Source organism: Platalea leucorodia (assembly GCF_965183815.1).
Source record: "Platalea leucorodia genome assembly, chromosome: 5".
NCBI lineage: Eukaryota > Metazoa > Chordata > Aves > Pelecaniformes > Threskiornithidae > Platalea > Platalea leucorodia.
Genome location: NC_138827.1, coordinates 42,356,043 through 42,380,281, shown reverse-complemented (window position 1 = coordinate 42,380,281; position 24,239 = coordinate 42,356,043). Strand labels below are relative to the sequence as shown.

General features: G+C 33.8%; 1 protein-coding gene across 3 annotated transcripts in view; it reads left to right on the top strand.

Moving 5' to 3' along the window:
- The window catches only part of CDC14A (cell division cycle 14A), a 66,731-nt gene extending 42,802 nt beyond the window's left edge, over positions 1–23,929 (top strand). Inside the window, exons 8-16 of one of the 3 annotated variants that reach the window (XM_082312840.1) lie at positions 174–261; positions 2,083–2,313; positions 4,687–4,825; positions 7,594–7,750; positions 10,126–10,241; positions 10,819–10,866; positions 12,523–12,651; positions 13,603–13,925; positions 22,291–23,929. In XM_082312840.1, coding sequence (XP_082168966.1) covers positions 174–261; positions 2,083–2,313; positions 4,687–4,825; positions 7,594–7,750; positions 10,126–10,241; positions 10,819–10,866; positions 12,523–12,651; positions 13,603–13,925; positions 22,291–22,304 — 1,245 coding nt within the window. In that variant the 3' untranslated portion in view covers positions 22,305–23,929. Of the gene's footprint in view, positions 1–173; positions 262–2,082; positions 2,314–4,686; positions 4,826–7,593; positions 7,751–10,125; positions 10,242–10,818; positions 10,867–12,522; positions 12,652–13,602; positions 14,146–22,290 lie in introns of those variants that run through there. The other 2 variants (XM_082312841.1, XM_082312839.1) reach the window with 2 other exon arrangements.
- Positions 23,930–24,239: the final 310 nt, after the last annotated feature.

Genomic DNA, 24,239 nt, shown 5'->3' with positions numbered 1-24,239 from the left:
GCAGCTTATGGTTAGTTAGTTTGTCCCATATAGGTAAGCTAGCTAATTACATTTCAAGTGTTTTGTTTTAATGCAGCAAGAACATGGTGAAAAGTTAAATAAAGTCTTGAGTAACTTTTTTAACCTTGTATGTACAGATATTAAAATGCTTTTCTCTTCTGAAATTTTTATAGCGAGTGGAAAACGGTGACTTCAACTGGATTGTTCCAGGAAAATTTTTAGCATTTAGTGGACCACACCCAAAAAGCAAACTTGAAAATGGTATGGTGTATATTTTAATGCTATTCTATGATCTTATTTTCTCCAGCATGTTAAACAGTCACAAATGAGCAGAAGATAATAGAGGTTTATAGATTAATTTTCATCTTTAGAAATAATCATACAGTGAACATTTTACATACAATCATAGAACATCATTCCAAAGGTTTTAGAATTCTTCTTTGCTAGAAGAATTCCAATTCTTCTAACAGTCAGTGACTTTGATTCAGTGAAATTCGCTCAGAGAAATTCAGGCCCCTTACTTTTCTCCTGGAACCTGACACCTGATACAATAAGTATGCAGAATTAAAGGTGAGTTGCATAAAGCAAAGGAGACTGTATGAAGAGTTTCGTTACAAAGGCCGGGAAAGACTTGAAAAAGAAGCTTGCCTTTACTACTGAAGATTCTTGGGGTAATGTGAAGAACCTATGTGATTCTAATGGAATAAAAAAAGAGAAACTTGACCAGCAGAGGGAAAAGAGAGATTTGGTCCAGCTAAAAAAAAAATTAAAAACTCCAATCAGATTTTTGCTGAATTTCACCGTATTCTTTGTGCCATGTCACTTTGTTTATGTGAACATGTTTTCTGAATTTCTACCTCTTTCCACTCGCCCCCGCTCTCTCATGTTTCCTTTATGACTGGAATGCTGCTAATTGCATAGTGTCAACAGAAGATTTAAACAAAATCCAGGAAGAAAATATTTAGGTTGGTTTGTGTTTCTTCCCGAATCACTGTTACAGTCCCTTCTTGCAGAATTTTTTCAAAAATTATTTAAATTGTTCCATGGAATTTGGAAAACCTGTGTCTTATTTTTAGCATGTATATAACTGAAAATTACTAAATTAACACTAATGCTTAATTAGGCTACAAATAAGCCTCACCCAGGTGAGTGTAAGTACACATTACAAAGCTACATTTTTCTCATTATGTTGTGACTCTAATTGCATTTACTAGTGCCTATATGACTTGTACAAATGACCCATGTTTGGTGAGGAAGCTTTTGGACTTATTTGAACAGGAACAAAAATTCTAGAGATAAACCAGTGAATTTGATCGATGACAGACCTTCTGATTTTTGTGGTAGCTGCGTTGTTCCTGTCTTTTGTTCATAAGACTTAATTGTTAACGGAAAAAAATAAACTACATTTTAAATGTATACATCGTACAGATGTGTGCATGTGCAGACAGTCCCTCACACGCTTGTTGACAGAGAACATCTATTTGGTGAAAGTGTCCTAAACAGTTGTGGTGTGGTTGGTCTTTGACCTTCCTCCCCACCCCCCGATCTTCATCCAGAGGATCCTTTTGTCTCAACTGAGTCAAGGCACTAAAGGTTTTTTATTTAGCAGAATATTTCTGGTACTACAGTTTATCTTTTGACTGTTCCTCTTGTCCATAGTATAGATCACCAATCTGTTTTCCTCATAAACACAGTGTTTCCTCTTAAAGCATGTTCTTATTCTCTGATCTGCAGCTTGACCATAGATAAATAGCTGTTCTGAAATGCTGAATTCATATATGTCTCTAGCTTTATGTATAAAACTCTACAGGAATGGGCTAAACAGGAGACAGTACGATGTTTCACATATACTGTGCTTTAATTTCTTTTTTCTGATCCTTTTTTTTAATTATAGTGGTCTTCATGAGCATTTTGTGGACAATTCTTTTATATCACAACATGTTTATGCTGAATAAAATAGTAAAGCATTTTCAGTATTAGCATGTTTATCTTTCAAAAAAAGGTTTTGGGGGCAATTTTGATTAGTAGAACTTTGAACTTCATCTATGACATTAAATGATTGTTGCTTTATTTATTTTATAGGTTATCCTCTTCATGCACCTGAAGCCTACTTTCCCTATTTCAAGAAACATAATGTCACATCAATCATAAGACTGAACAAAAAAATTTATGAGGCAAAACGCTTTACTGATGCTGGTTTTGAGCATTATGACCTGTTCTTCATAGATGGAAGCACACCAAGCGACAGTATAGTTCAGAGGTTCCTGAACATCTGTGAAAATGCTGACGGTGCTATTGCTGTACATTGTAAAGGTATGCGCGCTTATTTATTTCTCAGATCGAAGTTCAAAGTAAGTATAAATCCGTAGAGTTTATCCCAGAAATAAGTAATTTTAAAAATAACACTTTCTGGTTGTGAAAGTAATATTGCTTTATGATACTTGACTAAATATATGACAAATATTTGTTATTTTCATATGCATATTAAATTCTTTCATCCTACTCTACTACTTACAGTAACTGACAATCTGTTGTTCATTGTTCTGTTTTTTCTTAATATCACTTGAAGGCGTGAGTTTTAGTTGATGGAGATTTCTCTTTTGCATTATGCTTTCACAGCATTATGATAATTGGCTAGGAAATGCAAAAGACTGAAAGGTTTTCTTTGTGCTTTTGGACTGTTCTACATTTTTCTGTGGAGCATGACTTCCACATTCCAAGTTAATATGAGTTATTGTGATGCCAGCATTTCAAACCAGCATATTTCAGCAAATCAGTCAGAAAATGCACAAAACGTGCTTAGTTGAGAATGATTAACAAAGGCTTTGAAGGGTTTGGCTTGATTTATGTTTAGAGTTGTGTAAGGACATTGTGGAGACAAATGTCTTGCTGATCTGAAACAAGAATCATGCTATTCATTCATAATTTTTCCATGAACAATAAACATGCATATCAAAGATAAATAAGTTTGTTTGCTAACAAGTTGTTACCGTGGCTAGAACCCAGAAATTCTGGCATTAATAAGCTGGACATTGCTCATTGACTAAATGAGAGTATAAATTATTGATCAGCAGGAGTAGATTATTGTTCTCCAGGCTTAGCTGCTAAAGGAATACAACATACTTTTCTAGTGACTTAGATATGCACGTGCTAAACTGAAGTATTTTTGGTCTTTCGTCTGACCATTTAATGAGCAAACCAACAATCTCATTTAGAAGGGTGCAAAAAACCTAAAAAGAATAAGTCTGTAAAAAGTTAAATCAACAGTTAACTCAAGAGTTAATGTATTGTCTGTAGTCTTCTTTGTACTCTTATTGCAGAACTATTCCAAGCACAGCTTCCACACTAGAAATTGCTTTTCCCAGAAGTTATAGAATGGTTTAATGCAAAGGGTTGCCATGGAAAGTTTGTACATTAGCAGGAACTTAGAGAAAAGAACTGAAGTCTTAGTGATATATGCAGTTGGTAGATGTTACCTGCAATTTTCAGAGACCATTTTCTTATTCAGATGTATGTTTAGTATAGTACAGCTCTTCATTATCTATTTGCATGTTGCATTCCTTTTTCATTTAAAAAAAACAACAACAACAACAAAAACAAAAAAACCCAACCCCCAAACTGTCTCTCTAACAATACTTCCCCTTTTTTAAATGATTCTTCAGAGCTAGTCTTCCAGTATACAGTTATGGAATCTCACTTTGTGAATTTTTACCTCCATCCTTTTACCTGAATCGTCTTAACTTTCCAAAATGTGACAGGAAGATTTAGTTATTGGTTAAATGTAATGAGCTTGTAGTTGTGTATAGAATTGTCAGCAAGCATGTCTTAGAGAGTTTCCATTTAGATAGTTGTTGGTGCATAAACAATAGCTGGCCACCATGAGACTGTGAACTGCAAATATTGTATTTGTGGGAAAGTAAGGTTTAAATGGGGAGACACTTTACTAGTAGATAAAACATAGGGCTAGAAAGAGATTAATTCTTACTCTACAGTTAAGAGATTGGTCTGATAGCAAAAGCTAATTTTTCTGTCTATTCTCCCCTTAAAACCAGGATTAGTTTGTGATTTGGGGGGCAATGGGTTAAATAATTTTAAGCTATTGATATATAAAATTACATGCTGGTCAACATTGATTGCTGTTTATACAGATAGCCATGAATAATTTTATAGGTTGGTTTCACAACAAAACTGATTCAAAACTAAAAAGCCACTGGCTGAGAAGACACATGCTGCTATCTGTTGTGTTGTATTTGCATGTATTTGAACCTTGATTTGTAAAGTATGTGTGTTGGCCTCTCAAAGGTACTTTGATTTTGTTTTTACTGGTTTTATAAATATGAAGTTTGTATCCAGCTTGGTCACAGCTTTTTTAAAATATCAGCCTTTTTTAAAAAAAAAAAAAAAAAAAAGTTTGAAGTAGAATTGTACAAGTGCCAAGAGTGATCACTGTTGCATGCGTTCTTAAACGCTGTTAACTTTTTATAAGTATGATGTATTTGTTCTTATATCTACAGCATTGAAATCCAATTATGTGATAAACAGGGTACTGAATCAGAAATTCTTTCTTCAAATACTAAGGTGGTGAATACCATTGCAAAGAAGCCTTCTCATATCCCATACTTCAATTTGATAATTATGAAATGCTCAGGATTTCATATGTGAATGTTGATATTTGTGTTTCTATAGCTGGCCTGGGGAGAACAGGAACACTGATTGCATGTTACATAATGAAACACTACAAGTTCACACATGCTGAAGCCATTGCTTGGATAAGAATATGTCGACCAGGCTCTATTATAGGACCCCAGCAACACTTCTTGGAAGAGTATGTATACCTTTGCTACTAAGAATCAACTGCTTCTCTACATCCTTATCCGTCTTGCACTGTTTATAGGATCTACTTTCTGTCTACTGACATCATATATTACTGCCTGTTGCAATATATTTAAGGTTAGTTAATTTGGGATTGAAATCAAACTTACTCAGTAGCAATTGTCTTCTCTGGAGTGCTATGCGTTTTGTCACCTTAAGGGGCAGAGGGTCTCAAGACTCTGCATGTTTGTGTTCTGGGGGATTTAGGAGTTCAAGACAAATGTTTGGGAAGTGTAAAGTCCAGATGTGGACAAAAGACTAAATCAACAATAAGGATTTATTAAAATATTAGTATAGAAATGATAGACTTTAAGTGTCACCATAGGCTATATATAAAATGAATCTTACAATAGTATAATTGATATGTTTTTTCTTTCTTGTAACTAAAGATTAAATAAATATGTGGTGGACAGCTTATGTCAGATTCCTAGCATAATGTATGAAGCATTTCTGATTTGGATCTAACAGTTGTTAGCATTTATCCAATTAGTTGGATCTAATTGTTGTTAACCAGTGTATGGTTTTAGTACAGCTGCTTCTCAAAATTGACTGTGTATTTTGCATTGATAACATTTCATGTACAGATAATTTGAATGGGTGATTCAAGGTTTGATCCTGACTGGAAATGAATGACAAAATTGCACTGGCTTCAGTGACGTAGACATGAAGTTTAATTTCATAGTGGCTTCTACATTGTGCATTTACTATTACAGTGGCTATGCTGATATTATTGAGTTGATACCATGATGATACTTCGTTGGAAGCATTTTCACTGTTATGAGGAAAAACATTTTGAGAAAATCAACCACAATTTTATCTCTTCTTGGAAAAAAGGGAATGCAACAGCTCTGCTAGATGCTGTGTAAATATAGTAAAACATGCACTGACCTTGCATCTTAAAATCCATAGGATATTGGAGAGAAAGAAGTATTACTGTAATTCATAAGAGAAACTGAGCACAAATGAGGATTCCTGTTTATTTTCCAGTGCAACTGAATGGGCACTCCTTTATTTGAGAGGTGGCCTACCATTATTCAAAATACTGTGAATCACACTTTCGCAAACCATAAGTGCTCACTGAAGGCAGATTAAACTTCTTCACACCGTGCTGATGCTTGGATGATGTGCTCTTAAAAATAACTTCCACAATAGAGCAAAATTAAAAGAGAAGGGTAGTAGGTACTGTGATTAGTAAGTGCTGTTTACTTGAAAGATAGGAAAAACAGGGCCCATGTCTTTTCTGCAGCAGCATATAAATACTTGGTTTGATTTTACAGATAGGCAAAGATCCTTCAGATATTTTTCATTCATACCTACATTATTCATAGCTAAGAGCTGTTGTATTGTTCAGTAAGAATTTTCTATTGTCCTAATGGCAATAGACACTTGTTTTGACAATCAGACAAAATTCAAGCAATGTCACCAGTAGTGTCAAAATGGGATTGAGAAAGAAGGAGCTAACATCAGTTGCATCGTTCTAATATAGAATATCTTGCCCTCAGGGCGGCAGAGTAGTTACATCTGACAAAAAGGTAAAATCTTGCAACTTTGATCTCCCAACCTTCATAGATGTCAAAGCGTCATCTCTTAGATTATTTGAGGTTTATTAAGGGAGGTTTGAGTAGTTTCTCTGTAGAGACACTCCCATTCAGATATGTATCAAATCAGTTTGTTATTGTGAAGGCAATTAATCTTGAAAGATTTCAAAGGTATTTAAAGTCAAGCATGTTTTCTAGGTTACTTCTGTTAAGTGGAATAAGTGGCGCTCCCTCTCCCCTCACCCCTTCCTTCTCCCTTCTCTCGATGTTTTCTTGGGACATAGTGAAATTTTTCTGGAAGTGCTTACCTTTCTCATTTATTATTGAGCAAGTTTAGGCAGTTGGCTCAGACTACTTAGCTCTTAAGCTTTACCGTAACATTTTGTTTTCAAACAAAAGTTTCCAGTGAAAGTATATTCTGATTTAATTCCTCGTTCTTTTTTTCTCTGTTCAGTATAGAATTTAATTTTGTTACAATAATACGTAATAGGGTCTCAGTTCTTGGATGGAACTAGCATGACAGGTACCTACCCAGCAAACTTCCGTATTGAGGAATAATGCAGTTTCATCAACAAAAGCCTGTTTAGCCCATACACATTGTAGCAATTAAATTATTATTTTTTTTTACCACCTGTCTGAAGGATATGTTCTTTCACTTTCTGAAAATTGACTAGAGTCCTGTTCAGCTTTACATGACTATGACCACTTTCACTGTGCCGGTCAGCTGTAGTTTTACTGTGCAATATCTCTATACACACAACTCATGCTAATAAGTTGGAAAGTGCTGTATCATCATTTATTCTAAACCTTATGTATATAAAAAGCATTATTTTATATGAATTTTTAAGTTGTGTTTTAAAAGCCTTTAAAATACCATTGCAAATTCTGGTTTAGTTAATCTCTTTTCCCAGTAGGATTTTGTAAAATGAAGTTTTAGTACTTGTAATGTTTCTGTGATGGCTATAGACTTGTTTGATGAATCTGGGGGGCTTTTTTGTTGTTGTTTTTAACCATTGAAAATTATTATTTCCTTTTTTTTTTGTGATAGACATTCGAATTTTTTTTTTTTAACAGATGAAGATGTACAGAAGATTCAAATCTGTAAGAGTAGCATGTTTTCATATCGTTTTTTATGTGTACACAAATCTGTTGATATGAATTGGTTTGGTTTTGTATCCTAAAGGAAGCAAGCAATGTTGTGGCTGGAGGGAGATCTCATCCGATCAAAGCAGAAACAACGAGTAGTTGATGGAAACATTAACAGAGTTCTTTGTGGCTTGAATGACATGTCAATCAGTGACAGCTTGAATAAAGTACAAGACTTGGATCAATGCAGGGAGGTAAGAGTTCAAAGGAAAAATTTCAAACAAGCAGAGATGGAGGTGATCTTTTAATAACTAGCTATAGATAATTTTTAGGGTTTTTTTAGGCTTGTATTACTACTAGATTGCTTTTTCACAGCTAAACTTTTTTTATAGGTCATAATTAGAACAAATCTCCACTTTTTTTAAAAAAAGGTTAGGTTATATTTAGAACTGTTATAGGTCATTTTGCAAACTTCAGAAGGTTTGCATTATTTCAAGTCATTCTTTCAGGGTTTTCAGTTGTTTATTGGAGAATGGAGGGAAAAAAAAAAAAAGTCAGTTTTCCGCCTGGAAGTCTGTCTATTCCAACTTTCTAGCTAATAATGCATGAGTGTATAGGTGTCCATCCCTTTATCACAGTGTTATGGATTACTGATGTGATGTGTACATTTAGGGTAAGGACCTTACAATTTTTTATTGGAAGCACAGGCATGAAGTGTGAACTAAAGCAAACATACTTCTGCTTCTGGGCTAGTAAAAATCTTAAATTATGGTTTACTACAGTATCTGTGAGAAGCAGTTTAGAGGAACTATGCATTTGATTAATCCTGTCTTAGCTCTGTAACAACTAAAGAGCTTTTATGTTGCTGACAGAATCATTGATGCAAAAAAACAGGGATGTAGTGGGCATCTTCTTCAGATAGTTATTAGTATAAATTAAAATAATCATCTGTCATGTGATCTATCATACTCTGGAAAAGCACCTTGAATGCATTTCTGTAAAGGTACTGTTTCCCTTTTGGAAGATCAATTTGTGGCTTGGAATATGTAAAGTTAAATATCTAGATTAGTAACTGGAGAATGTAACACTGTAGAAATGATCTTGTATGCCTAATGAAAACAGCTGGCACATAGCCATATGGGTAAAAGTAATGTTTTTGAATCCGAGCTGCTACTACTACAACTTTACTGCTTCCAGTATTAAAGGCAACTTACCTGCAGGTAACTCAACTACCTGTACACTGTGGAGTAGCGTATGTACAGTTTCACAATATAAATTCACAGTGCTGTTTTTTTCTACTGTAACCCTCTCTGTAATACGTATATTTCAGGTTTTTACAGATGTCATGTTAAAGCTGTTTAACATTCAGTTTTCAAAACATTTAACTTACCTCTTTCTCTCTTTGGATATTTGGTTATATTTCAAGACCTCATTATACTAGGCTCTCTAGAAGCTCAAAACAAAGTAACACCAGTCCCCAGAATGCATAAGGTCTAAGAATCAGAGGACAGAGCAGCTACACACAGTAACTGTTGGGCAGGTAAAGACAGTGAAACAAAATATATCAGCATTGAGGCTGAATGATAGGTAACAATGGCCTAGTATATAATCTTCAATGAAATCTAGCTAAAATATTTATATTTTCCTATAATTAGTACAACACTTGGACCATCACATCATTTGATTAATTTCTGTTGTATTACTACTTCTGTCAATCTTTCATCTTGGTTAATGTCAGAAACTATTATCTGTTTTATGCGGAGCAGTGAGGTCACTTAGGCACAATAGGAACTGCAGTAATACAAACAAATACTTGATCTGAGGTCAAATGATGCATGATTGGTAAAGTTTTTTTCATTTGGCAATTTAAAAAAAATCACAGGTCTCTTGCTTTGTTTAACTTTGCTATTTCTGCTACTTAAGATACTGTCTCTACTTAATACTTGAGTCTTAGAAAAGTATTTTGAGATCAGTCAGAAATTATAAATAGGCATTTAAACAGTGTTGGCATACACTTTTAATATTGCTTAGAGTTTGTAATATTTTCTAAAGCTAGAAAAAGTAGGATAAAACTCGGAAATCTGTTCATCCTGTATTCCTTATTAGGTTCTCATAGGGAAATTTTTTCAAAACTCTATTTTTCTAGATGTCATGAGAACTGTTTATTTAAAAAAAAAAAATAGTAATTTAGGAAAGTTGATTTTTTAGCTCCTCTTGCAGGACACACAACTTTGATATGCACAAGATGAAAAAGACACAAAATTGTGTTTTACTGCTTCCCTTCCACATTGATGATAACTTTAAAAATAATTACGGAGGAAGGAGTTGGTGTTTAAGTTCTATGAAAACAGACTTCTTTGAAGTAAATAAATACTGGCGTTAGACTCAAGCATCATGAACTGACTTTGAGGTCAGATTCTGCAAAAAGCCTCTGTGAATGTGCATTTGTACAGTGACACATTTAATTTACTGGAAGTATGCAAAGATAGAGTAGTGCCCCAAGTATGCAGAAGACTGTAGATTAGCCTTTTAAATTATAATCTTTGCGAAGGAGACGTTCAATACTTTAAACTATACTGCTCCTAACGATTTGATATATTTCCTTGCTTGCATACTTTGTGTTTCCCAGAATGATTTTGAAGACAAACCAGGTGTGGAAACTCAGAATGGCATGACACAGGGAGATAAGCTTAATGCCTTAAAAAGTCGGAGACGGCCATGTTCTGCTACAACTGGAGCTCTGAGGTAATTAATGAATTCTAAGGTAATTTGCAATTTTAAATGCAGGCTATGCTATCAGATCTTTATGGCAAGTACATGGCCTTGTTTACCACAGCGGTACTAGATGTACCACCTTCTGTGGTGGAAATTCTCTAGGTATATATTTATCAGTTGTGGATTTGGTTTATTAATTTATTTTTTTTTTCCCCTCTATCTCCCTGTTCAGGATACCTACTTATTATGTAGCAGTAAAAGACAAAGTAAAAAAATATTTCAAAACCTTCACATTTATGTCTAGCATTTTAAAACTTGTGTTTTAACCAAAATATTCTTCAGTGAACTTAGTTATCTTTCTATAATTACTTTTCTGTACTCCTTATATAAATTTTGACTTTTTCAGAACCAGTAAAAATGTGAAGTTTGAAAATAAACCTGAAGTACCTCTCTGCTGTTGAACTGTAAATTAAAATAATGATTGTCAATAATTCTTAACTCTTGTTAGTCTTGTACTTTAAAGCCAGTATTAGACATGCGGGTATGCTTTGGGGGAGGAGAAAGGTTTTTTATCCTTTGATAAAGATTGCTGCTTTGGTTTCTTTAGGCTGCAAGACATGAAACTGCACACCAGATCAATATCACAACCTTTCAGGTATTAACTTTAAAGTTATAGTTCTAAATGTATACCACTCAGGTCTTAAATTTTCAGTGTTTTGAATTATACTTATCACATCAATTGATGAGCAACTTCAGACTTCTGAGAAGTGGCAGGTAACAAACTTCTGCAAATAGGGGGGAGGGGGAAATAAATCTAATGGACAGAGGAGTACAGCTCTACGTCAGGGTTACCTCAAATTCTTCTTAATAAATAATTAGCACATACAAGTAATTTCCTCGGTCACATTTTCTAGTATCTATGCTGTTATGTAATGAAGGATGACTAGTTAACTTATAACCACTTTATCTCTGCAAAATTGTTTCAAAAGCCTAAATTGGCTACACATCGCCTGCATACTACAATTTTTGTCCTGTCTGTTTTAGTAGATGAACTAGGTGTATTGCTTAGTGGATACAATCAGTACTTTTCTTTTTTAGAAGATGTGCCAGATAAATGTTGAGTTTAAGTACCTTTCCATATTTTAATACAGGGTCCTTACTGTACACTTTACTACATGCTTTGTTCAGAACTTTCCGTGGAGCCAATAAAGCCAATAGTTTCTTCTCGTTTTCTAAATGTTTATTTTATTTATGACCTGTACTTATCTCAAATCAGTACTGACAGTGCCTCCCAAAAGAAAATAAATCATAGAGTGAAAATTGACTTAATTTTAAGAGTTATAGGAATGGCAGAATTGAGTCTTTTGTTTTTGTAACCATTGTATCCTTTACCCTGTTGCATCTAAAATACAACATGTAAGACAAAATATCTGTCATTATAAAGCATTAATATTGAAAAGAACACATTATCTTCAGTTTTGTGACAACCTGGATTTTTGATATGGATTACTCCAGATGTCTAACCTTGGAGATGTCTGTTCACCCTTTCTTGGTGTGGAATTAAAGCTATTTCTGCTCAGTGTCATTCCTTCTCTGCTTGTAGCTTGTACCCAAGGTCTTTTCATCCTTTAAGAGCTGATCTTGATAATATCCCCCGGTCTTCATCCCCCTGGATGAAGAGAATGTCATACTACTGCGAGGCTATTCGTTTATTAGGTTTTAATGAACTAATATGGACAGCTATAATGCTAACTTTTTTGAGTAGTCCAGTGTACCATACTTAGAGGTCATGATCAAAACATGAAGAATTTGGTCATTAAGAGTCCCACCCTAGAAAGAGCTGTACGTTCTGTGCAACTTTAAAAATGTTCTTGCTGTCACTTGGAAACTATGATGTTCTTCTCATGAAAGCTACAGTGTTGTTTTTTTTCTACTTATACTTGCTTTGTAAGCACAGAAAGTATTCTTTCTCAAATTTACAATATTTAAAATTTATAATCAAATTCACAATAAATTTGATACAAAATGGACACTTAGCCTTCCCAAATTATCAAGGTGAAAAGTAGCCTATAACTGTATAAAATGGTACAGCAGGGGGAAAACTTGGGAGTGGGATATTTGAAAAGTTTTTTGAAAAGATATTTGAAAACAGGCAAACTGAGTTTTTGCTGTTGAGTTCTCAGTACTCAGACTTGAGAATTCCCACTTTTTAAAATACCAGTCTATGTATTGAAAGACTGTATGTGTTTTTGAGATGTATATTTCAATTATAAAAATCTTGCTTCTCACTAAAACTCTGCACTCCTTTTAGACTGAATACTTCAGGTAGCACGGAAGGATCCATGTCTCCTCTGAAGGCCTCCAAAGTGATGGCAGTTAATTCACCATCTGCAGAAAGAATAAGCAGAATTCTCACATCCTCAGGCTCTAACCTTAAAAGGTTGGGTTTTTTTCTTCTCATTTTGGTACAAATATTTACTGTGCACTACAATGGTTTTCAGCACATAGGCAGGCTACAATGCTCTTGCTGTTCTTGGGTGTAAGAAGGCTTAAATTTACTTACAAAGTGATTTGCTGTTTCACTAGCCAAGCCTTAGTTGCCTGCAGATTTAAAAAAAAAAAAACCAAAAACAAAAACAAAACCTGTACCACTGGTCTGAGAATTTTGGTAGGATTCTATCAAGTCAGAAACAGTATTACGTTGCTCAGGGGTTTTTTTTTCCACTCATCTAAGTTTATAGAAGTTTTGCAAGTATTCCCACAAGTGTATATGCTATTAATCTTAGAAGAATACTGAGTGGTAATTAATATGATTTTTATGAACCCTTCATTTATTTAATTCCATTACTACTATTGTATTAAGTAATTTTGGATGTTAAATTTAGAATGATTGATGCATTTTTAGTAACTTCGGGGCACAAATATTTACTTGAAGAAAATAACTAACTTAGAGATATTTCAGGACACCCGATTTTTATTCTCAAATTTTATCATATCACTACTTGGTTACTTGAAGACTTGTATCATGTTACTGATTTCAAGAAACAGAAGAGGAGTTCTTAAACTGTTACATGTACACAAAGTACTTTAATGTAGATCAGCCACTGCCTAAACCTTTTAACATAATCTCCTGCATGTGCATATGGTTTGACAGAGGTGACAGCTGGCCATGGTAGTGCTTGAATAAACAAAGTTTGGGAACTCCTGACAAAGAAGTCTGGTTTTCATTATTTGAGAGCTAGAAGATGAACCTCTGTGCAAACACAAATTATTTCAGAATGGTCTATATTATTCACCTAATGTCTTCTGAATTGTCTGTTGTTTTTTTGTATACATCTGTACATACCTTGTGTGTATTTTTTCCCCCCCCCCGCATGTGTTTTCCATTCAGCGTTTCCATAAACTCCAGACTAGCCAGTTCTCTAGGGAACCTGTACGTTGCTTCAGATGATGATGAGAGCAAAATGACATCATCGTCCTCTAGGACAGGTTTTTCTGTAAGCCAAACGTCCAGCCACTTGAATGGCAGCTTGCAGCTGCCTCACAGAAATAACCATGAACTGAACAACAACTCATACAACAGAAACAGCAGTAGTGGCAACAACCTGAGCAGCCAAACCAGTTTTCACAGCGCCGTGACAGATGAGTTCGCATCAACCTTCCTTTATGGGCCTTACAACTCCTCCAGCACGATACCAGAGTCAATCAATTCCTGTAAGTTCATAGTCACAACAGCACTTTCAGGCATCTGACCGATGCTCATCTTCCTTGCTTCTGCGAGCAAAGCTGTCGCAAATAAATCTCAACCCAGCATAATTCTCTGACTCCCTTTAACGTTTCTGCACAGCACCTTTGTCTGTTACCTTTTTAAGCTTTTTTTTCCCCATCTCTTTCAAGCATCTAGATCATGGAGGGTTCATGAAAATAAATCACTCCTGAACTTAAACTAACACCTTTTCTGATATCTTTTTTATGGACCTTCTTACCCTTCAGCTTTTTTTTATTTCAAATTATCCATAACATACTTTATAAGTTTATTATGTATCTTAATCTTCATGCAGTAACAGACTTAAAGAAGCCTTTGTACGTATCATACTAAAAGGAACATAAAACATTCTCAAAGATAGGAGTCATTTGAAAGATGAGTCCACCTGACTTGAAACCTAGTCCTTTTCAAACACCAAATGTGAAAAGTATTTTAGAGCAAGATATTTCTGATGGTCTCACCGTTTTAGTTTTCATTCCTCAACAAGTTTGCTGCCTTGGGCTTTTTCTGTGTGAAAGAGTCTGTATAAAGAGGATGCACAGATAAATTAATGCAACTTGAAAGTGATTCTATACAAAATGCAGAGGAGAGAGTAGAGAAACTTCAGTTATGAAATCAGAAATAACTTCAGCTATTTTAGGGAAAAAATAAACGTATTTACTACTATAAATCTAAAAACAATTTAAAATATCTGTTTTCCAAAGATTTGATATGCTATTAATTATAAAAATTAGTGCAGTGTTTTTAACAGAATATATTGCCTACAAGAATTGAACTCGTCACCCTCTGTTTAGTAGTACTGACACTTCAGATTTTTACTTTTTTAGCTGCTGGAAATAAAATTACCTTCGTATAAAATTAACTTCAGAATATTATACCTTTCTTTTCTGTTTCCTTACCACTGATCAATTGTTTCAGTATAAAGTTTTAGTGTTATACCTGATACTGTTTTTGAGTGCGGTGGGTCCCCTATCTTAAAACAGCTAAACACATATGGCATGTAACTAGGATGGCAGCTGAAAAGATCGTTCATGGGTTGTGTTCTTTTTTTTCCTGAAGAAGCAGGGGATCTACCCTCTCATAACAGCTAGTGTGTGGCACCACTTACAGTTCAGAAGCCACATGTTTATAGCTTGGGAGTATGAACTGCACTTTCTGAGTACAGATGAGAGTAGGAAATAAATTCTCATTGTTCCATTGTGGAATTAAATTGCATGTATGACTGAAACCTAACCAGTATACAAAGTACATTGAAAATGAAGTTAGTTGAGGGAACTTGATTCTGTATCCTCATAAATTCAATGGATACTTCCACTGGAAAAGAAGTAGAGTTACTGTGCTAGGATGTGCTTGACCTAAAGCAACTCTTTAAAATACTTGATGCTTTCAGACTCCTTGTTTGAAAGCACATTTAGCTTCTTATCCACTACAACTTATCTGGAAATAAATGTTAGTATTCCGTGATCTTAGGATCACTGAGTGTTCTGTATTGAGTTTATATTTTACTTTAAACATCATCAGTAACTTATTTGCAAGGGACTTCTTGAATATTGCCACATCCTTTCAGTTTTTTGAAGTTGTTTTACCTCTTTAATTTGGCTGTGTTTTTACCTGCTACATGGGATTGAAGTAAACTATATATAATTGAGATTTTTCTCAAGTTGGATATAGAAACCATCCCAGTTTCCATATGATGAAACCAGTTCTAGAACAAGAGAACTGTTTTAGTTTAAGTAACTAATTCGGTTTAATTCCTCCAGGCGTAGAGATGAGAGAGGTAAAAAGCTGTATAGCTAACTGAGGATGTTTGATTCGAGACACATCCATGAGTCTTCAATTTGTTCATGAATTCTGATGTTCTGGAAAGTCAGCCTTTTATCCAGAATGCTTACAGAAGTTCAGTCCTCAGGAAGACTGACAGGGACTCCAGTTGAGTATACTGGAACCAAAGTCAATACACCAGCAGTGACAGAGAGCAATCATTCATCTGAATAACTAAGTGGTAAAGTGTCTGATTTTTTTTTAATTTTTTATTTCTCACCTTCAACATTGTCTCATATTTAATGTATTTGAACAATAATTCTTTGGAATGTCAGCCCATTCCCATTCTTTTCTATTGTACCTTCTGTAAATGATATTCTGCCAACAGCAGTTCTTAGAGGTTTTTCCCATATTCTAGTTGCAGCTACATATTATGGATAAATATGTAAACCTACATGCATAGCACTGATGGGAAGAAACGCCTTGTAACTGTAATGTGACTTAATCATGAAAAGAAGCTGACATTGTTCACAATAGGCCAAAAGTTACAAGAGTACTAAATGATAATATAAACCATTATGGAAACAACCAGCACGTTTCCTCAAACAGCTTAAAAGGTTGAATGAAAATATAACATCTTAGAAACTAAGAGCCGTCATCTCCTTTGCAAAGGTAGTTGCCATACCTTTATGCTACAAATAATTTTTAACAATGAAAGCAAAGTTAGTGGGCTTGTTCTGTAAGCATAGGCTAAGAAATTAAGTAATGATATTTACAGAATTCTAGGTTAGCACCTTGTTTCTATTTAATCTCATAAACCCTCAGCGTTCAACATAATGGAATTGACACAAAAAATCCCCAAAGATATGCGGGGAAAAGGGCTGGGTTTACAATGTAGCTGTCTCTTCTAGTATCGTAGCACACGTTTCCTTCTTAGATAAGGGTGACTAAAATACTTAGGAAAAGGGAGAAAAGCAAAGAATGTTGATTACTGCTTAATTTAAGGAAGAGCAAAAGAGCAATTCGTGAACAGGTAAACAGCCATCTTGACATCAGAGAGGGACTATAGCTATACACATCTTGGTAAAGAGGGAAATGAATTTTTGTTCCCTTGCAATGCAACTATTAAGTGACTTAAAACAGTGATTTTAAATGAAATATGTTAGGCATAGTATAAAGTTTTCAGTTGAATGGGAAACATTTCTGCAGAAAAAGTAGCTTTCTAGAATGCACGTTTCTCCTGTTTTAAGAACATTTAAAATCATCTTCCTACCTATCTTAATGACTTAGTAACAGGTGGAAGGATGTCAGGGTGTAACCTTTGAACACTTCTTGGCTTTATATCATTTGCTGATTAGGAGCAGAGGTTGTACACAGTAAAATATAGCAAGATCTTTAACTGAGATGCTATATCCAGTCTTCTCTTATTTTGAAGGCAATATAATTTTTCTTGATAACTGGTCCCAGTGGTTGAATACAGTCATGCTTAAAACCATTTCACTTTCAATCTGAAACTTGCTGTATCTCTTTATTATGTCACTGTTATAGTCCTTTATTACCTTATTTTCTTGTCATGAAGATATTTTATGGTAGTCATCTCAACTTGATTGTCTTTTGATAAGCTGAGTTGGCTCAAAGATCCTTTTGGAAAGTGTTCAAATCTTTTACAGTTTTTGAAAATCCTTTTTCAAGAAGTAGATGCAACACTAACATTCATCTTCCAGGTCCAGAAAGCTGCTGCTCGGTGCTGTCCTGCTTCTAAATCCATAGCTTCTGTTAGCTTCTTTAACTGTAATGTATTGGGACTTCATAGGGAATTTAAAAAAAAAAAAAAAAAAAAAAAAAATTCTTGCCATCCAAGATACTGACTTGTATTTTAGTCCAATGTCCTGTATTCCCTGATTTTTTTGTGGAACTCTGCATTTGGCTCTATAAAAGCATCATCCTTTTTTTTTTTCCTCCCCCTCTTCTTAATGGGACCAACTAACCAACCAAGGAAGATTGTTCTGTCTTACCACTTCAACTACTGACATTCAGCTATTTGGCTTTTGGTGATATTCATCAGTGCTCTTAAGCTCATAAGCAAAATATGGAGTAGCATCAAGCCTTAATACCAGTTCTGGCAGAATTCTGTTAAAAACAGAATTCTGTTTAATGATTTCCACTTCACTGCTTTAGATGCTGAAATTACTTGGAAGTCTTGTCAGCCAAATCTTAGTCTTGTTGCAATAAGTGTTTGTATTACATTGCACTTTTTTCTAATTGGAGCACATCAGATAATGTACCTGACAGAAGTCTATTACATATACTGGTGGTTATGTTTATTCATTTAACTTATCTCATCAAAGAACCTTTGAATGATATGAATTATATTCCTTTTTATTAAGAATTTCACTTACCTGAGTTAGATATCGAGCTAACCATTTGTAATCGTATAGGTACTCTATTTTAGAAAGTCATCTTATCACTCCTATTTCTCTAAGTTTGTTAACTATCAACACGAGTGGTGCAGGAGCATTTTAAGATGGTTAGGACAGTAAATTACCAGTTCTAATTAATGTTCTTTAATCTCATTAGTGAGGAAATTAGGAACCTCATTTTTATGCAAGTACATAATTTTTTTCCAGTATGGAAGAGAAAGTTATTCAATACTATTTTTTTTTTCCTATTTTGTAATGAAACACTTAAAAAAACACATTTATTAATATTGTTCCACATTCCATTTAAAGCAAACAAAAAATAACCATAACTGACTTCCTCTTGTTGTCAGCCATGGATTTTTCTGTAATGGTTTTTGCCCTTCATCAGTGTAAGCTTGTAATCCACTTCCTTTTTATCATGTTTGTGCTGTTGTATGCTGATGAACTAGAAGAAAAGCTTCATTTTTATAGAACAGACAGCTTGCCATTCTAGCCAAATAGAATAAATATTTTATTGGCAAATTTTACATATCGGATGTTTTCATTAAACAGAATCTCTCACAATTACAAGTTGCCAAAATATTCTTATCAAGTATAATCACATTTAAGGTGCCACAATAAAATTTTTACTTTGTTCTTACAATAGTTATAAATCTAAATATCACTCTTTAAAATGTATTTGTATTGAAGAGTATGTAACTGGGTAGTCTTAAGATGAGTCACCTTTTGCTTCTATAGCTGTCATGGAAACTGGCAAGATGGAAAAATTTCAAAAAATTGAGAAGTGTAGCAGTATTTTAAAATTCATATACATGATTTTTATACTGGTAGAATAGTTTTCGTTAGTAAGAACTCACCATTAATGAATATAGGAGAGCTTTCGCAAGAAGAGAGACACACACTAGTGCGTCTTACTGATCTGTAAATTTAGCAGACTCAAAGGATCATTTCAAGTGCATATGCATTTTCTATAATATATCCTGATTTAGTTTAGTGCATCTTGTGTATCCACAGTAATTCTTGCCTGCTGCAACACTCCTGTTGCAACAATGTTTTGGGAGAGTTGATGCACAATTCAAAAAAATCTAAATTTTTGCAATTTCCTGGAAAAAGTGCATGTTCGAATCCTAACAGATAGTCCTAAATGCTATAGGGTTGTTCCCTCTTAAATGTTAACTCGCACCTGATTTGGTCCTGAAGTTGAATGCACGCATATACGGTTCTAGTGCCTAGATGGATCTGTGGCTTATTTTCTCTTCCCAGGAGGCTTTCCATGCCTCCTATTGAAGAAGAAAAATGACAGTGATCTAAGCAGTTGCTTCAGCATGAACTTCATTAGGTATCATTAACACAATTTAATCTAGTTCTTAGTTCCATGTTTAAATGTCTGATACTTGGGTATAAAATGCCAAGCTTGACACTGCATGGGACCACTGTAGGAGTACACACTGAGAATTCTATTCAATTAACTGATTTTATACTCTCATCATTGCAATTCGGCAGTCAGCTTTCTTTGGTTTTTTTTTCTTCTATTTTTACCTCTATTTTAAATAAGATTTTGTTAAATACCAGCATATGACTTGTAAAGGTGGATTGGGGCTTTTTGTTTTTAATAAAGCTTTCAGAATCATAGGCCATACTTTGAGTCACTGCAAATGGGAGGTAGGAATGTAAATTTTAAAATAGAAAACTCCTCAAAAGATTAAAAAAAAAAAAAAAGAAAAAAAATCACAATTACAGGCTTTGAAATATTACAGTCAATCTCTTTGCATAATGTGAAGAGATTTAAGAGCACAAATTACTTAACTGCAAAAGCAAAAAAAACAAACAAAAACCAGCCCTCCCCAGCTATAATTTAATTTTTCAAACTCAAAAATTAGTCTGTGTACTTTACAACAACTCAGTTGTTACGGCTATCACCATGTCTTTAGTAATAGGAACTTTATGGGAAGTCACATCAATTAATCTTAATCTGGAAAAAATGCTGCTTAGATTTAATTCTTCCCTGTATTTGGAAAAGGCTTTGAAACATTAGGAAGAAATCATTGCTGTGTGAAGCATAGCTATGGTGAGGGTGGGAACACACTGAAAAACTTATTTCTCAATTTGAAAATAAATAAAATAAACCCTACCTACCCATCTGTAATGAAAATTAACAAAACATGCTATCTTGTTTCCAAGCAATCTGTGCTGTGTGGATATTTGTTCTTTTTTATGTTTGTTGCCATTATTTGTTTCCGTATTTTTGTAACTTATATTCCAAACAACTTTAAGAATTTTAGTGTAAACTTCAGAATCTTTAATTTATGGTTTGCTTGTTTATTTATTTAAATTATGATGTAGAATTCCTGGTTACTACTGTCTGCTTAGTAAAGGGCTGCTGTTCATAGTTCTTTGTCAACTAATGCTAGCTGTTCCCAAGTGTACACCAAAAGTGTACAGTGCTTTCTGGTCATCTTTCCTCTGTCCAAGCTTAAAGTAATCTATTACTGTACATATGAGAGTATATAATTAAATTTCATGCATTTTTTTTGTTTGTTAATCAACTTTACTTGAAATCCAGTTTTGAAGGATCCATTTCAAATATTGCTCTAGTTAAGTGTAACCATCTTTCTGATTCTTAAAATACACTTCTGAAAATGAGAAAGCTTTGAGGTTCATTAAGAGAGCAGAAGTTTCAAGTGCTCATTAATGAAGGGCTATTCCTTCTGCCTCACTCTTACATATGTAATAAATAGCTTGACAAATCCTCTCACCAAAGCTAATAATCCAGAATGATTATTAGAGAATAGAGTAAGGAAAAATAAGCTTCTATGATCTGTATTCCATGGTGATTCTGAGCCTATAATGAAAAAACACTTGTTACATCTGTTTAGTTTTATGGTAAAGTATTTTCTATTAAATGATACCCTCCATGTTGAATGCATTCAGTACTAAAACCAGACCCTTTTTAGTCAGTGATTTTCAAATCTTTATATGCTGACAGCACTTCTTTTTCAACCTAGGAAAGACTATCCAGATGGTCTCAGATCTTCAAGATGTGAAAATGCATTTAAAAGACAACTTTGGAAATATACACTGAGGCTTAAGATATAGAAAACAAGTAGTTTTGTGATATTAGTTAGCTCTCTGAAGATTTATATACCTATTATGCACTTCTACTAATAAATTTCACTATGGATGCCAAAGAGCATTTCTATAGTGACTACTTAGGAATAGTGGGAAAATGGCAGAGAAGACTCCAAGGTTCTGAGCTTTCTTGGGATTTGTGTTGTTCTCCAGTAGTTCTCTCTAATTCTGATGAATTGATGCAGTTTTAAAATATGCTTTGTTTTTTTTATCTGCTATTTGTTTATAACCATACTAGTACAGTGAAGAGCGCTCTCAGATGAGACATTTTATTCATCAGCATGACTTCCTGAACACATCTGTGTAGGAAGTAATAAAATGTTTGGATGCTGTCTAAACTGATTAATTACTTTATAGTAAAACCTTAGTCTTCAATAGAACCAGAAATGTAAATAAATAGAGTAGACTAGGTTATGCTTTCCTCTTAATTATATTGACTGCTTGCTAATCCAGATGAACCATTTGCAGTGCTTCATTTTCATCTGGTTTTAGTAATTGTACATAAATTTATTCATGTGCATAATTGTACTGCTGTAGCTTTTTTTTCTCAGTAATTAGCTACACCATATATGTTTCCTATGTCATTACCTGAATCAACATCTGAAGTATGCTGTATTTTTTATAGTAGCACTTCGATTCTCATTCAGGATAAATGGAAACAATTCAATTATAGTAACTGCAATCATATGTTTTTCCAACACATTTTTAAGGTACTGTTTTAAGGTGCTGTTTTAAAGGACTTGTAACACTTTCTTCAAGAATCTCTAAAATTTCATTTGGAAAAGTAAGCGTAGATACAGGAAAGCTGATGGACTTTACCGTATCCAGTTTTTGTGTTTCTTCTATTTTATTCATCTTTACCTATGCAGAGACTGAGATCCCCTTCCAACTCTGTTTATTTTTCTTCTTCCTGTCCTTCCTCTACTCCTTAAGCGTAAAATGCATATTATATACAAGTATAACATCACCAGTGAGTTTTAATCAGTTTTTCTTCTCTGCACAGTCCCTTCAGTCTGAGTATGTTCAGTACTAAAGCCTTGCCGCTTTGGTGAAACCTGTTGAGTTCTTAAAATCGAAGTCCTTCATGAAGGAGAAGAACTTAAGGAAGGAAGCTGCTCACTCAGAGGAGGAGTCTTCAATACAAGACATATTAAAACCTTAACACCAAGAGGAGACTTCTTAACAGGCACAAATTTCTTGTTAATGACTACTGCAGATGCACTGATGTTGAATTTACGGGAATTATTTTACCCTATGTTATATACAGATTTAAATTTTTAATGTTGAGACAGCTTGAATATATTTCTAATGAGTTTCATTAAGACATTTATTAACTCATGTACAGTGTTAAAATATGTATTAAGAGAATATTTTGGTAAGCAATATATATAAAAATTATGTAAAAATTAGAATATATTTTAATTTAGTGTTCACTTCTTTGCTACAAAAATGTGTATTTTAAAGAATTTTTATGTGTTTATCAAAGATGAATTTTTTTTTATGAACAAGATGTTTTTCTTGTTTTATGGGTCCATCATTATTGCTAAAAGCGTAATGTAATTACTTTTTCACTAATTGGTCTTCTGGTAACTTAATGGAAGTCTAGCTAGTGAGAGACTAGTTATTACACTATCAACTGAAAGCACTTGATACATAGTCTGCTTTCCACTTTCAGCTGCTAATGTTTCATAAGGAAACACTATGAAAGAAAAATAAATGGAAAATATTTGTTGAGATGTAGTGTAACTTACATCTTCCATTGCAAAGAGAAAGTAATTTATCTGATGATTCAGTTGTACAGTTAATGCTTTCTTTCAGTTTGTCTCAAAGGAATGTCTTAACTTTTTTCTTTTCAATGTAGAATGTTAAATTTTACTATGCAATATATACTGCAAAGATGAAGGAGACCAAACTTAGGTTCGTAAGAATGCGTATGTACACTGAATTTGGCAGTGCTGCATACTTACATGTTTTTAACCTACATTTGGCAGTATGTGTACAGTTTCATTAGCAAAGCATACTTGTAAATGTTGGAAGTATATTAAATTTTCACTTATCAGTTGGATGCTTCATAAACGTTTTAATTTGAAAACTACTGTTAAACATACAGCTAACATAACCTCCTGTATCACAGAATGTTTTTGTCCGTAGTAAAGATGCTCTTTAACGTATAATCAGGTGTGATTAGGAGTGAGACTTAGAATGAAGTGGTATTAGAGTGAAGTACAAGAGATCATGTGTAAAAGTTTTAAGAACTCCACAAGTGTATAGTAAGCAAAAAAACATAAGCAGCTGTGAGGACTTGATTTGCCACTAATTTAGAAGACAAAAACAAAACAGATTTGTTACCTGTAAGTTTTTCTGATATCTACGGAAACTTGAAAATAAAACTTGGTTGAATTGTCAGTCTTTGTTCCTGAAGACCTGTGAATGCCCCCCGTTTGCTTTACAACTGAAGTTAAGATAAAGTGCCACATTATTTTTTACAGGATCAGACCACAAATTGCTATGGAAAGTTGTACTGAAAGTGTTAATAAGCAATACTGAGAGCAGCTATATAAATCACTGAATAAAATTTACATGCAATACTGTACTTTTTTCACAATTGTGTATATGTAACATATACACACAAAGTAGCATATGTGTGCATATATATACAATATACTGTATATGAATTATAGATTAATGGTAAGGTAATTCTACCTCTTATAAAGAATTTTGTCATGTACTTTGTTATAAATAGTTTTCCTTAATAAACTATTGTTTAATTTTGAAATGTAGATATATATTTACATACAACTAATTGAAAATAAAATGCCTATATCAGCCAGCTTCCTTGTTTCTTGGCTTTTCTTACTTAGATCTTTTGATGTAAACAAATACGTTTAGATCTCTAACTGAAGAGTAGCTCTTCAAAATCACCTTTCTTCTAAAGCATATAATGCATTTATA